The sequence below is a fragment of the Trichophyton benhamiae genome (assembly GCF_000151125.1).
Source record: "Trichophyton benhamiae CBS 112371 chromosome Unknown Abenha-F-W-21b08.fp109, whole genome shotgun sequence".
Classification (NCBI taxonomy): Eukaryota; Fungi; Ascomycota; class Eurotiomycetes; order Onygenales; family Arthrodermataceae; genus Trichophyton; species Trichophyton benhamiae.
This window is the reverse complement of record NW_003315096.1, coordinates 233,384-246,439: the sequence shown is the minus strand read 5'-3', so window position 1 is coordinate 246,439 and position 13,056 is coordinate 233,384. Positions and strand designations below refer to the sequence as shown.

Genomic DNA, 13,056 nt, shown 5'->3' with positions numbered 1-13,056 from the left:
ACAATTGTTATAATATTAAACCTTGCCTATCAGCTACAATGAGGCTTGATCCTTGCTGCTACAACATGCAGATACGTAATATGCTAATGCGGCCCCTTTTTACTTCTCTTCATTCTGTCAGCGTCAGGGACGGAGCCGTTCCCTTTTCAATTGAGTCTGCTAGCTGAATGAATGTACTCAGTACACCTCCATACCAACCCCTTGAATGGAGCATAGCATCCAGCGAGGTCGATGACATCCCGTCTAGATATCTCCAGTAGCTTTGTGATAAACCTGGTTCTTGTGGCTACATCCCATGCAAGAAATCCAGTCACGTGAATCAGACTTCAGGCGAAAAGTGCTACGTCATAGCAGCTTCTTTGCTGGCGGAAAGATCGAAGGTGAACTTGGAAGTGCCAGCTAGGTAGGCAGAAGAGACAGCCAGATCCTGGGCCATTTGGACCCCTCTTTTGCCAGGGGAAGTATATAAAGGGTACGGGAAGAAGCCTGTGTCGGGCGGTAGAATCTCGAAAACGAATCTAATACAAGCCTCGATTGAACCTCAAAACCAATCCCTTTCACATCAGATAGTAAACAGCCATGGACCGACCGCCAAATGTCCCCAAGTCCCGTATGCCGCTATGGCTCGGTTTGGCTGCCCTAGGTGCCGGTGGCTACTATCTATACTCTGCCGGAGGCGACCCTAAGAGAGCTACCCGGAAGTTCGAGAGTAAGACGGTTGCCCCTTCATGAATCACCCGCTTATAATGTTCCTCTGCTTTCAAGACATTATCTTGACCTTGCGTATCTCTGTGAGCATCAAGGCTAATTAATGATTTGCAACTAAAATAGATGATGCTTCCCGAGCGCTCCACGGCAACAAGCCAACGGCCAGTACAGGCGCCGAGAGGACTGCTGCACAGGCTGGTGCCAAGCTAGATGACGCCGTAAGTATATAATCGTCTTCATTCCTGGTGGTGTTCTCAGCATTTGTGCGTGGGTGTCCGCCCTATGACTAGTTGATATTGACATGGGTATTAGTACGACAGCGTACGAGGCACGGCAAGGAAGATTGACGAAGGAGCCGTCGAACGGGCGAAACAGGGAATGGACAAGATTGACAAGGCCTCACATGAGACCGCAAAGGGCATCACTAGCAAACTAGAGGAGTTCGACAAGTCCGTTGAGGAGAAGGCTGCTGAGGCTAAGAGCGGTCTCTCATCGTGGCTGGGTGGTAGCAAGAAGTAACCAAAGTCACCCATCTCAAAACAGCGGAGCGAAAAACCATGGCGTGCCTTTAAAATGAGCTGTTTGATATACCATTGAGGCTGCTGTCCTGGCCTTTATTGTCATGATATCCTGACCCTTTTATGTCCAATTGCTGTGCATAGTACCTGATGATAATTGATCACTAGCTTAAATATCCCCATGCAAAGTCTTGCTTGATTTTCTCTATGAACTCTTTAATTGTAGGGCAGGCTCGTACAAACCTCTCGTACTGTTCTTCAATATTATATTGTCAAGTCTTGCGTTACGGAGTATCGTCGATAGATGGATTGAAAACTGGCGCGGCTGTTATTCCGTGTTGTTCCGTGCTCATCCGTGTTCACCCGAGGGTCGGCCGTGTCAAACGCAGTATTATGTAATCCAAACACAGACGCGCTTTTGACGCGTTTCTGTAATTGATTTCGCGACGAGGAAAAAAGACGAACAAGGAGACGCTGGCGGTTTCTTTTTTTTTGTCTTCCTCAGCTCTTCACTGCACATTTATCAGCTTTATGGATAGTACTACATATCACCAGGCATCCATAACTATACGAATACACTTTACATAAGTTACCACGAACGAGGAAATCGAGGTCGACGGAGCAAGATGGCTGTGAAGACTCGCAGGGCGACGACGACTCGCGCTTCTACAGCCCGCCTGCCTGCAAAACAGCCTGGGATCACAGCCTTCTCGCGAGTAGGCAAGGCCGGGACACGAACAGCTTCCTCGAAGGAGACCCTTTCTCTGAAGCGAAAAATCGAAGAACCAGCTCCGGGAGACGGCGAGTTGGTGCAGCAGATCAGCCCTTCCGACGAAAAGAAACCCGCAAAGCGAAGCAAGGTCGAGCCAACAACGGAGAAGGATGAACCCTCTGCTCAGCCCCATATCGAATATTCCCCTGATGCTTCTACCGAGCGGGCTTCCGTGCCATCGAGTCCCACAGACTCCTCGAATTCCGAACGGCCTTCCGAGTTCCTTGACCTCATTGATCTCAATTCAGCTTTTCTAAGCGCGTTATCCCTTCATTTCGCTCACAATGGAGCAATGGCACCTGCAAATATTCGTGATCTACTTAGCAGCACGGAAAGGATCTGGAATAAAAGAAAGGTGGCGCTGCAGGACATTCAGCGGGTGCTTCATATTCAGGGGCTTTGTCGGTCATCCTCACAGCCTCAAAGCGGGTTCATACTCACCAGTTATGGGACCAACACATTTGTGGAGAGAAAAGAGGGCGCACCTTCGAGCAAATCAAGGAGTACTTCACCGTTGAATGACAAAGCACTTAAAGCGGAATTTTTGGCAAACCTGAAAGGCTATTGCGATGACAAGGGAGATAATGATGAGAAGCCGAGTCAAGATCTCTTCCGAACCATTCCTCTGGCACCAATCCACCCATCTAAAGGATCTGTTAACGCTGTTAGAGGCCAAAAAACTATTGAAGAATTGTTTGGCTCCCTCAAATCTAAGCCGATGCTGACCCGTGAACCGTATACGAAACAGCCAGCACCACTGAAAGAGTCGACTTCAACTAACAGCCGGCGAAATGGACTTCTGGAGCGTATGAAAATGAAAGCACTGCGCCAATCGAAGCTCCCTCCTCCGCCTTCAAAGGATGTTGTACTGAAGCAGACTGCCCTTGGCCGTATCTCAGAAGTCATCAATGTCCTTCTCTTGCTGTCACCGTTGAGTTGCAAGATTGATGATGCAACGAGTAACTATACAGCACTTCGAAAGTCATACACGATGGATCAGATCATCCAGAGGATTGAAGACTCGATGCGGACGCCGGCATCAAGGGAGGAGATCGAGACGTGCATTGAAATTCTCAGCCAGTCCAAGGTGGCAAAGGACTGGGTCACGATAGTAAAGACGAGCCAGATGAAGTCGGTCGTTCTGAGATCGGATCGACGACCCTCACCAGCCGAAATAACGAACGAGTCTATGAGTCTGAAGTTTTAGTTTCTTTTCTCCCATTGCAGGAGTTTGCATAGCATCAGCGTTTGGCCTGTTCTTTTTGGATATGAATATTGAGCACTGGATACCCTGTAGAATTAGCTAGCATATATTATACTATCATGGAAGAATACACTTGCTTCAGAGTTCCAAGTATTGAATATCACCCGTAGTGAATGGTGGTAGTTAAGAAGACAAGGTGAACAATGAAGGTTGGTGCAAACAAGGCAAACAAGGCAGGTTAGACTTTCAAAGCTTTTTTTTGTATTATCAAAACCAAAAAGTGAAACACAGCAAGACTACTTCAATCAATCAATCAAGAGACCATCGACCTCTGTATCAGACAAGTCAAAGGGCATTGATCCGATTTACGGGCTATACGATCAAAGCCAGAGCTCTACGCTCACCCTTCAGCATGCTGAGAAGAATCCTTCTCTACTCGTTGCCTTAACCGTCACCTTGCTCTAAGCATCTCAGCCACGCGACGCCAGTTTGGAGCTCCTGACGGACGCGAGCCCAGCTTCCATCAGGTTCTAGCAGCTTATTTGTATCTTGGTCGGATAAGCTAGACAGTTCCCTACCCTCCTTATAACATCGGGCGCCTCAAAATGTTCACCTTTACCCCCTTGCTTGGAGCGCAATCCTCGGGCTCCAAGGCTTCACAGTCCATTCTCGAACTCGACGGCGGTGTTAAGATACTGGTTGATGTCGGATGGGATGAATCATTTGATACATCTGTGCTTAAAGAATTGGAGAGGTTTGTCTGTCCTTATACCGCTGCCCTTGGATGTAGGGTTCGTTGAAAAGCTGACATGGCTATTTCCTAGGCATATTCCTACACTCTCCCTTATTCTCCTAACCCATGCGACTCCATCTCATCTCGGAGCTTTTGTGCACTGTTGCCGGGCATACCCTCTCTTCACGCAGATACCTATTTACGCTACAATACCGGTTATAGCATTTGGCAGGACCTACCTTCAGAACCTCTACGCCTCGGCCCCGTTAGCTGCGACTTTCTTACCTAGCACATCCGTCACAGCATCTGACCCAAGTTCTGGTCTCACAATACAATCAGTCACTTCTTCTTCTCAGGGCCCATCAGGATACGAGAATACCGGGTCAGGGCGCATACTTCTACCACCTCCGACTAACGAAGATATCGCCCGTTACTTCTCTCTCATACACCCGCTAAAATACTCACAACCTCTTCAACCATTACCATCGCCATTTTCTCCACCTTTGAATGGCCTGACTATTACTGCTTACAATGCTGGTCACACTGTTGGTGGGACAATATGGCACATCCAGCATGGTATGGAATCGATCGTTTATGCTGTAGACTGGAGTCAAGCAAGAGAAAATGTCATTGCCGGAGCAGCATGGTTTGGAAGCTCTATCGGAAGCGGGACGGAGGTCATTGAACAACTACGAAAACCTACTGCGCTTATCTGTAGCGCGAGCGGAGGAGATAAGTTTGCTCTCCCCGGCGGAAGGAAGAAGCGAGATGGGCTGCTTCTAGACATGATTCGGAGCTGTGCTGCCAAGGGAGGTACTGTGCTTTTGCCCACTGATAGCAGCGCGAGAGTTCTGGAGATTGCATATGTTCTGGAACATGCCTGGCGAGAGGCAGCTGACTCTGAGGATTCAAACGACCCTCTCAAGAACACGCCTTTATATCTAGCTGGTAAGAAGGCGCATGATACTATGAGACTGGCACGAAGCATGCTTGAATGGATGGATGAGAACATTGTTCGTGAATTTGAAGGCAACGACGGTGTCGAAGCCACTACTGGCAAAGCTGCCGGCGGAGCGTCCAACCAACCGTCTAAAGGCGTGCAGAGCCAGAAATCGGCCACCGGTCAGAAAAGCCTTGGCCCATTTACCTTCAAACACCTGAATCTCGTGGAGCATAAGGCCAAGTTGGATGGCGTTCTCGAGTCTAAAGGACCAAAGGTGATCCTTTCGCCAGATACTTCGCTAGAATGGGGACTTTCTAAACACGTCCTCAAGCATATTGCTGAAGGAAACGAGAATTTAATAATCATGACCGAACCTCTAAATTACCTCGCTGAAGAACACCGGGATCCAAATAATGCATACGAGAATATTCTGGGCTCCAAGATTTGGAAACTTTATGAAGAAAGGAAAGACGGGGTTGCTCTCGAAAAATCCACGAGCGGAGAATTGCTTGAACAGGTTCACAGCGGAGGAAAGGAATTTACCCTCACGGATGTGCAGAGAACTTCTCTAGATTCAGACGAACTACTCATTTACCAGCAATATTTGGCAACTCAGAATCAGCTACAAAACACTGCTCAAGTAAGGGGTAATACTACCCTAAACAACGCAGCTGATGCCATGGACGACGCATCCAGCTCTTCCGAATCGGAGGATTCTGAATCTGAGCAACAGGGGAAAGTACTCAACTTTTCCGTCTCCCTGCCTCACTCGAACAAACGCAAGATGGGCCTCAGTGACGCGGACCTGGGCGTGAATATTCTCTTACGTAAAAGGGGAGTGCACGACTATGATGTCCGTGGGAAGAAAGGTCGAGAAAGGATGTTTCCCTATGTGGCAACGAGGAAGAGAGGCGATCAATATGGAGAATTCATCCGACCTGAAGAATACCTAAGAGCGGAAGAGAGAGAGGAAGCTCAGCTGCAGGACCAGCGCGCACCATCGTCTGGAAATACCCCAGCAACCCCTGGCCAGAAGCGTCGCTGGGACAAGACTGGCGCTGGTGCTACTAATGGCCCCAACAAAAGGCGTCAGACATCACAGCCTTCAGATAATGTCTACATACCCAGCGATGGGCCATCCCCACCTAATGGTCTGGTGAGCAGTGATGTTGAGAATGCCGAGGCTTCAGAGGAAGATACCGAAAGCCAGACTCTCATTGAAGGGCCATCGAAAGCCACCATAGTACACTCTTCCATCTCATTAAATGCACGACTGGCATTTGTGGATTTCGCCGGTTTGCATGATAGACGGAGCTTGGAAATGCTAATACCCCTTATCCAGCCCCGCAACTTGATCCTGATAGGAGGCACAAAGGACGAGACTATGGCACTTGCCGCGGAATGCAGGAACTTGTTGGCCGCGAATCGAGGAGCTGGTACCACATCAACGACAAAGCTTGGTGTTGATGTATTTACTCCCTCGATAGGAGACACCGTTGATGCCAGCGTTGACACGAACGCTTGGATGGTCAGACTAAGTCGTCCGTTGGTGCGGCGTTTGAAATGGCAGAACGTCAGCAATCTGGGCGTCGTGGCTCTTGTGGGGAATCTACAGTCCTCGCAAGCCATATTGTTGCAAGAAGAAGTGCTGGAGCAATCTAAGAACAAGGGTAAAGGGGAGGCTTGGAAGGCGACTGGCCCCGTGGAGAGTCAAGCCAACCAGTCTCTTATCAAAAATGAAAAAATACCAGTTCTTGATATCCTACCTGCTAGCCTTGTTGCCGCAACAAGGTCGGTCACAAAGCCGTTGCATGTTGGCGATCTTCGTCTCTCTGATCTTCGCAAGCTTATGCAGTCCTCTGGCCATTCAGCGGAGTTCAGAGGCGAAGGCACACTTCTTGTCGATGGCTTTGTTGCTGTGAGAAAGGCCGGTGCAGGCAAGATAGAAGTTGAAGGCGCTGCTCGGCCGTCACCGAACTATTCGACGACTTTGAAACAGAACGCCGGAACCTTCCTTGCTGTGAAGCAGAAGATATATGAGAGCCTCGCCGTTGTCTCTGGACATAGTGGCTGAACCTCCTGCCCAAACAACCAAACAGCTTTGAGTCACCCGTGGGTCGAATAGCAATGACCGGTTATACCCGTGAAGCCAGGAGTCATGTTTCTCCAAAGTTTGGTTCCTTGGGTTCTGGTTACTCTGGTCGCAGTGACTACGACACATATCCATCCCTTTAACTACATGGCCTTCACTGCCATGAAAATCGAGAATCCCTCCAGCTATTATTCCCCATTGCTTCTGGAAACCCCGTCCTGGTCTGGTGGAGTTTGTCACACGCCCCATGGGACAGCTTTGTAGTGACATGTTCGATTTGCTCTGTCATCTCATGATTTTATTCACAGGCAATCTCCATGGCCACTTTGTAAGAAATAGGTGAAGTCATGGTCGATAGAACGTTAAGAAAGGGAGCTATAAATCCAGATATCGACTCCCTCGCTCCCAAAAATATCTCTTTTTTTTTTTTTTTTTTGTTCTTTCTTTGCACATACTCGTTTTTTTCGCCAACTTCGGTTTCCAGTTGTATAAACTACCCTTTTTCCAGGGGGCATTTGCTCCAAGTGCTCAACTATACAGCCCAGCAAACGTTCCCAAGTGCTTCTCGAAACACAAACAGGTTTACTCATTTAGGTACCATGGCAGAAATGAGATACATCAGCCCTGATGGCCCTCCCCTTGGAGGAATGCCTCCACAAGATTTCGCCTTTCTCCAAGCCTTTCATATGCCACACTTCATGGCATACCCCTTTATTATACAGAACCCTCCCCCAGGTCCGCCGCCCGCCTCAACCCCAGCCCCAGCTCCGGCCTCGGGGGCACCTGCAGCTACCCCTGCACCACAGGTTAGTACTTTCCCGTAAGCTATCCACGTTGTCCAGTATGGGCTAACAGATCAGGTAATATTACACCAAACATTTACGACCAACGTTCCACCTCCAGCTCCAGCGCCGATGGCGCCAGCTTCATCTCCACCTAGGGCTCCCAACCCAAACCCGGCCGCTGCGCAGGCCCCATCTCCGGCAAGCCCACCTGCTGCGGCTCCAGCTCAAGGCCGTCGCTTGCCCAGTGGTGCATACCCTCCAGATAGCGAGCGGGCTATGGTCCTTCCAACTGGGCAGGGCTATATTTTCCCGAAGAAGCATACCACATTACATATTATCGAGGCATTCACTGCCCCCTGGGACAATCCCGGTGGCACTTTCCAATGGCGCTCGTATCGTGTTCCTTCTTCGATGTCAATCTCGGAACTCATAGATCAGCTGTGTCCGACAAAGACACCGGACGGCCGCGATGCCACAAGTCGTGGGGTCGTAGAGTGTCTTGAGATTGGTGATGGGACATGGCTCAAAGGTTCAGAATTTTGGATCGGAGGCCGTCGTGGCGGTGATGATAATATGAAGCGTCGTGTCTCTCAGAGCCTTACAGCCGTCGGTTGGACTGAGCAGCGAGGAACTATCGCTCAACCAGTCTGGATAACCCTAAGTATTGCGGTTTGACCTGGCGGCTCTGACAGGATCTGCTCTGTGGCCTAGTAGTCAGTCAACCTATGCGAAATGAAGGCAGGCGTCATGGCAATAACACGGACATGCTCTGCTACCAAGAGAATTATCGCCATGCTATACCCTATTTCCATGCGCAGCAGCCTCGAATTAGTTTTCTTACATTTGATTTCCATTTGGATATCCATTAGTTACGATGTTCTTATAAGCTGTTTCATGTTTGTCACTTCTAGATGTTTCTGGTGCAGGGAGAGAGGGATGCTATCTTGTCGCATTTTACTTTTATAGTTCCTTTCTAGAAATGAAATATCAATACTGACCACCATTGAGAATATTTTTACCAAACAATGAGCCTCGTAGTGGCGATATTTGGTCAGAGCTTCCCGTATACGACGACAACGAATACTGCGTACATTTAGCCACAAAACTCATCTAAGGGTGTAATGACCATAGGGTCTCCTTCCTGTAACGAACTCGCCCGGGTGGTCTAGTTGGCTATGATTCTCGCTTAGGGCCTTAACCCTAAGTACTTATATGCGAGAGGTCCCGCGTTCGAATCGCGGCTCGGGCCCATTCTTTTTTGTTTTTCTTATATTTTAATACCTTCCATCCACTCCTTCCACTTTTTACCGCCATAGTAAAAAGTAGAAAGAACGACCCTCACTGCCTTCTATGCAGTCATATGCAGTAGCCGTCTTCCACGCCTTTTATCATCCAGCTCCTTTCTCTTTTTAGTTGCGGCTGCTTTTAAGTTTTTTACACGTGACTTATCTCTGCCAAGCATCGCAGCTCTTTTCTCATCTTTTGACGTCTGTTGAGCTCTGGGGCCGTCAAGCTCACCAACAGGAGACTGAGAGCCGATGGGCCTGTTTTCTGGAAGGATGAGACCCCTCTGGGCGAGCTCAGTTGGGAAACATTCGGCTGTTCCATACCGAAGGTGCCTCTCAACCACACCAACACGATTTAATAACCATCAAGCCAACCCGATCACTCTACGATGCGCGCAGATATTTGAACAGTCAAAATCAGGTACAACGCCAAGCTCCCTTGATCACAAGGAACTACGTGTGCAGGGACATGTTAGGTTTCTCAGGAAGCAAAAACGCTTTGCATTTGCACATATCTCGGACGGTTCGTCCCTCCAACCAATCCAAGCAGTCTTGACCCCAGAACAAGCAACAAAGTACGTCCTGAGCCTCAGAATACGACATATGCCCGTTTAGATCTATTTAATAGGGCGGAGAATTAATCAATGGTCGCGGAAAGTAATTGACGTTGCGTAGCTTAACTCAGGGTGCTGCAGTTGAGGTTACAGGGATATGGCAACCAAGTCCTCCAGGCAAACAGCAATCCCATGAGCTTCAAGCAACAAAAGTTGATATTGTGGGAGAGGCAGATCCTGCGGTAAGTTCAATTCTCTTTTTTTTTTTTTTTATGATTTTCGTCTGTTTTGCTTCATTATGTCATTTTGCTAACAGGCTTCATCTTCAACCCAGACATACCCAATCCAAAAGAAATTCCACACACCAGATTTCCTTCGCCAGTTACCACATTTACGCCTACGTACCCCATTCAATGCCCTTCTCTCCCGATTGAGGTCAGAGTTCATATACCAAGTGACAGAGGAATTCCGCTCCCACCGTGATCTCAATTTCGTCCAAGTTCAGCCACCGTTAATCACCTCCTCTGATTGTGAAGGAGCAGGGGAAGTGTTTAGTATAAGGCCTCGAGATGTCGTGATTGAGGAAGGTAAGGCGGTTGAGTTTTTCAAATCGCCTAAATATCTTACCGTTTCATCACAATTACATCTTGAAGCTTACGCAGCAGAATTGGGTAATGTTTGGACTCTGTCTCCCACATTCAGAGCAGAGAAAAGTGACACACCCCGCCACTTGAGTGAATTCTACATGCTCGAAGTAGAAATGAGCTATATGGATTCCCTCGAGCCGCTCACTGCCTTCGTGGAAACTCTTCTACGCAATATGACTCAAAGAGTTTATAAATCCCCGGTGGCGCAAGAGATTTTCAGTTTTAAAGCTACCGATGACCTGACAAAGGATACCACCAATGCCCATCTAGAAAAGAGATGGATGGCTCTAATTGAGGGTCCCCGGTGGCCGCGCATTACGTTCGCACATGCGATTAAACACCTTCATGAGGCTGTCAATACAGGTCTAGTCACATTTGACTTCTCTCCATCCTGGTCGGGGGGGCTGCAGCTTGAGCATGAAAAATTCCTTGTTGATACAATTGGCAAAGGTTTGCCTATTTTTGTTACTGACTACCCTAAGGCTGTCAAACCATTCTATATGCTACCTTCAAGCGGCTCGTCTAACGAAAGCGGGGAGACGGTTGCATGCTTTGACCTCCTTCTCCCGGAGATATGTGAGGTTGTTGGCGGGTCGCTCCGTGAACATAGACTTTCACCTCTCATCCGAAATATGCGCGAGCACGGCTTGCTGAAACTGAAAGATTCAACACCTGAACCCTCTTCTGCCGTTGACGCCAAGGCTCCCTACCCTCATCTCCTCGCTAACGAGGAATTAGGCTCGATCCAGTGGTATGCAGACCTGCGAAGGTGGGGGACCGTACCACATGGCGGATTTGGACTAGGCTTTGATCGATTCGTCGGGTATTTGGCTGGCGTATCCAGTCTCAGAGACCTTGTCCCCTTCCCCAGGCATTTTGGAAGGGCGGATTGCTAAACGACTGTGTGTCTTGGTAGTCTCCACCGGCATACTTGTACGATATATATAGACGGGCTGTACAAATAGATCCAACAATTGTTTTTTGTTTTTGGTTGACCCGCAATATCCATCAGGTTCGTTTCCGCCTGATGTTCGTTTCCATGGATATCTCCGAATCCTTGGTGAATAAACACCGCAAGCAAGTGATTTATTTACATATCATCTCCAGCCAGTTTTGCTGGGGTAAGGCACCTCAAAGCATATTGGGTTCTCACCTTTTTCTTGTCTCCAGTGTTATCCATATGACAGGTCCTGTTGAATATTAAGTCCCAAGGATATATCCGCATGCCTCAACAGGTGATAGCATTCGACATGTGGTTGCTAAACGGAATGGGAACGGGCAAATGGCCTCTCTGTGACCCAAACCCGAGATAAATTATACCTCCCTCATCTGCTCCTCAAGACTACTTTTTTCAAAAAAGGAAGATATAAGAAAACGACAAGACTTTGGAGCTCTTGGCGCTTATGGGATAGGGCGAAAGTGAAACTTGGGGGATGATCGCTTTGCCCTTATCTGTGTCAAAGTTGGCTGTCTATTTTTGCTTGATCAATCATTGACTGGTTGTCCATCCTTCCTCCCTCCCCATCCGAAGTTGATTGATTGATTAATGATTTGACCAACCCTCCACGCCACGACATCATTCCTAGTCGGACCGCACAGGGAGCCTTCCTACTCCTTTCAAAAGGAACGAAGGCCAACCCGTCCGCTTGGGTTCTTTTTTTTTTTTTTTTTTTTTTTTTCAATGCCGTCCACATGCAACTCGGGGTGAGAATTATCCTGCAGAAGCCGGAGGTCTGGATGAACTTGGGTTTGGCGTCAAAGGATGGATGTGAATGCTAAACCCAGCACTTTCTCACTCTCCATCCTGCCTGCCAACCTTCCCCATCCTTCAGAGCTCGAAACAAAAAAAGCGACCCATCACCATGGCAAGGGTTGCAGACTAAGAAGGGAAAGTTACCCCGCAAAGAGCTCAGAAACAGTTTAAGAATCAGAAATCACCTCGTATTCCGATCTCTTCCTGCTGCATAGCAAGGCAAGGATGCTGGTTCAATGTTATGGCCCGACTCAGCATCGTGGCTAGTCAAGGGAGAAGAAAAGCAAGTAAAGCGCTTCTCCGTACGGCACCTCCGTTTGCGTGGGATAACTATATATATTTATTATTAGAATCTCTTCGCATTCAAGTCATGCGAGCGATAAGGCCAACAGCCCATCCCGCAATCACTAAACCCAACTCAGATATTAGCTGTTACTTTCAAGGCTGCCGTCCCAAGAAAGGAATGCCACTTTTCCCAATGCATATGATTATGCGAGATTATCACCGACGGACATGCTTGCTTCTTGCAAATAAGTATGCGACGTAAGGTTCAGGTGGAATATTTTTGTACCTTTTTTCATTTCGACCCTTTTACTCGCACAGCAGCGGAATGAGAATCAAGCTCACCGGGTATGATGCGGTCGACCATTCCAACGGTGCCTTGACGAGGTCGCAGCAGCCTGGGTCTGCTCACCAAGTGTTAAAAAAAAAAAAAAAAAAAAAAAAAAAAAAAAAAAAAAAAAAAACTGCCTCAACCAACGACAGGATCCCTTCATTGTCTGGGGGCTTGACAGTTGGGTGGCATATCACGGCCCGCCCCTTTTAAGCTTCCGTCCGCCTAAACGATATTCACATTTTCATACAAGATGGTAATCACGTACGCTTCTCTCCCTCGTATCAATACGTCAGGAGCGCAGTGCATCACGAACGCAAAGAGGAAAGAAGAAGAACTCTTACAATAATCAACAGTGAATCTGTATCCGTACCCTGGATGCCTGGCCCTATTCGCGGCTCTTCATTCCGCTAATTAGCGAAAACGACGCCACCCTGCATGAAACCAT

General features: G+C 48.2%; 5 protein-coding genes across 5 annotated transcripts; all 5 read left to right on the top strand.

Annotated features, from left to right (window-relative positions):
- Positions 1 to 579: 579 nt before the first annotated feature.
- ARB_01194 (uncharacterized protein) lies at positions 580 to 1,227 on the top strand (the record flags this gene model as incomplete). Its single annotated transcript, XM_003012535.1, has 3 exons — positions 580 to 709; positions 832 to 926; positions 1,021 to 1,227. 3 exons carry the CDS (start codon positions 580 to 582, stop codon positions 1,225 to 1,227), a joined length of 432 nt encoding a protein of 143 aa, XP_003012581.1.
- A 625-nt stretch (positions 1,228 to 1,852) lies between these two features.
- Positions 1,853 to 3,205, top strand: ARB_01193 (uncharacterized protein; the record flags this gene model as incomplete). The annotated part of the gene is made up of 1 exon (XM_003012534.1): positions 1,853 to 3,205. The coding sequence occupies one exon, from the start codon at positions 1,853 to 1,855 to the stop codon at positions 3,203 to 3,205; it is 1,353 nt and encodes a 450-aa protein (XP_003012580.1).
- Positions 3,206 to 3,807: 602 nt separating this feature from the next.
- On the top strand, positions 3,808 to 6,952 carry ARB_01192 (uncharacterized protein; the record flags this gene model as incomplete). Its single annotated transcript, XM_003012533.1, has 2 exons — positions 3,808 to 3,988; positions 4,158 to 6,952. The coding sequence occupies 2 exons, from the start codon at positions 3,808 to 3,810 to the stop codon at positions 6,950 to 6,952; spliced, it is 2,976 nt and encodes a 991-aa protein (XP_003012579.1).
- Positions 6,953 to 7,317: 365 nt separating this feature from the next.
- ARB_01191 (uncharacterized protein) lies at positions 7,318 to 8,430 on the top strand (the record flags this gene model as incomplete). The annotated part of the gene is made up of 2 exons (XM_003012532.1): positions 7,318 to 7,776; positions 7,813 to 8,430. 2 exons carry the CDS (start codon positions 7,318 to 7,320, stop codon positions 8,428 to 8,430), a joined length of 1,077 nt encoding a protein of 358 aa, XP_003012578.1.
- Positions 8,431 to 9,293: 863 nt separating this feature from the next.
- Positions 9,294 to 11,138, top strand: ARB_01190 (uncharacterized protein; the record flags this gene model as incomplete). Its single annotated transcript, XM_003012531.1, has 3 exons — positions 9,294 to 9,616; positions 9,717 to 9,837; positions 9,912 to 11,138. The coding sequence occupies 3 exons, from the start codon at positions 9,294 to 9,296 to the stop codon at positions 11,136 to 11,138; spliced, it is 1,671 nt and encodes a 556-aa protein (XP_003012577.1).
- Between the last annotated feature and the right edge of the window lie 1,918 nt (positions 11,139 to 13,056).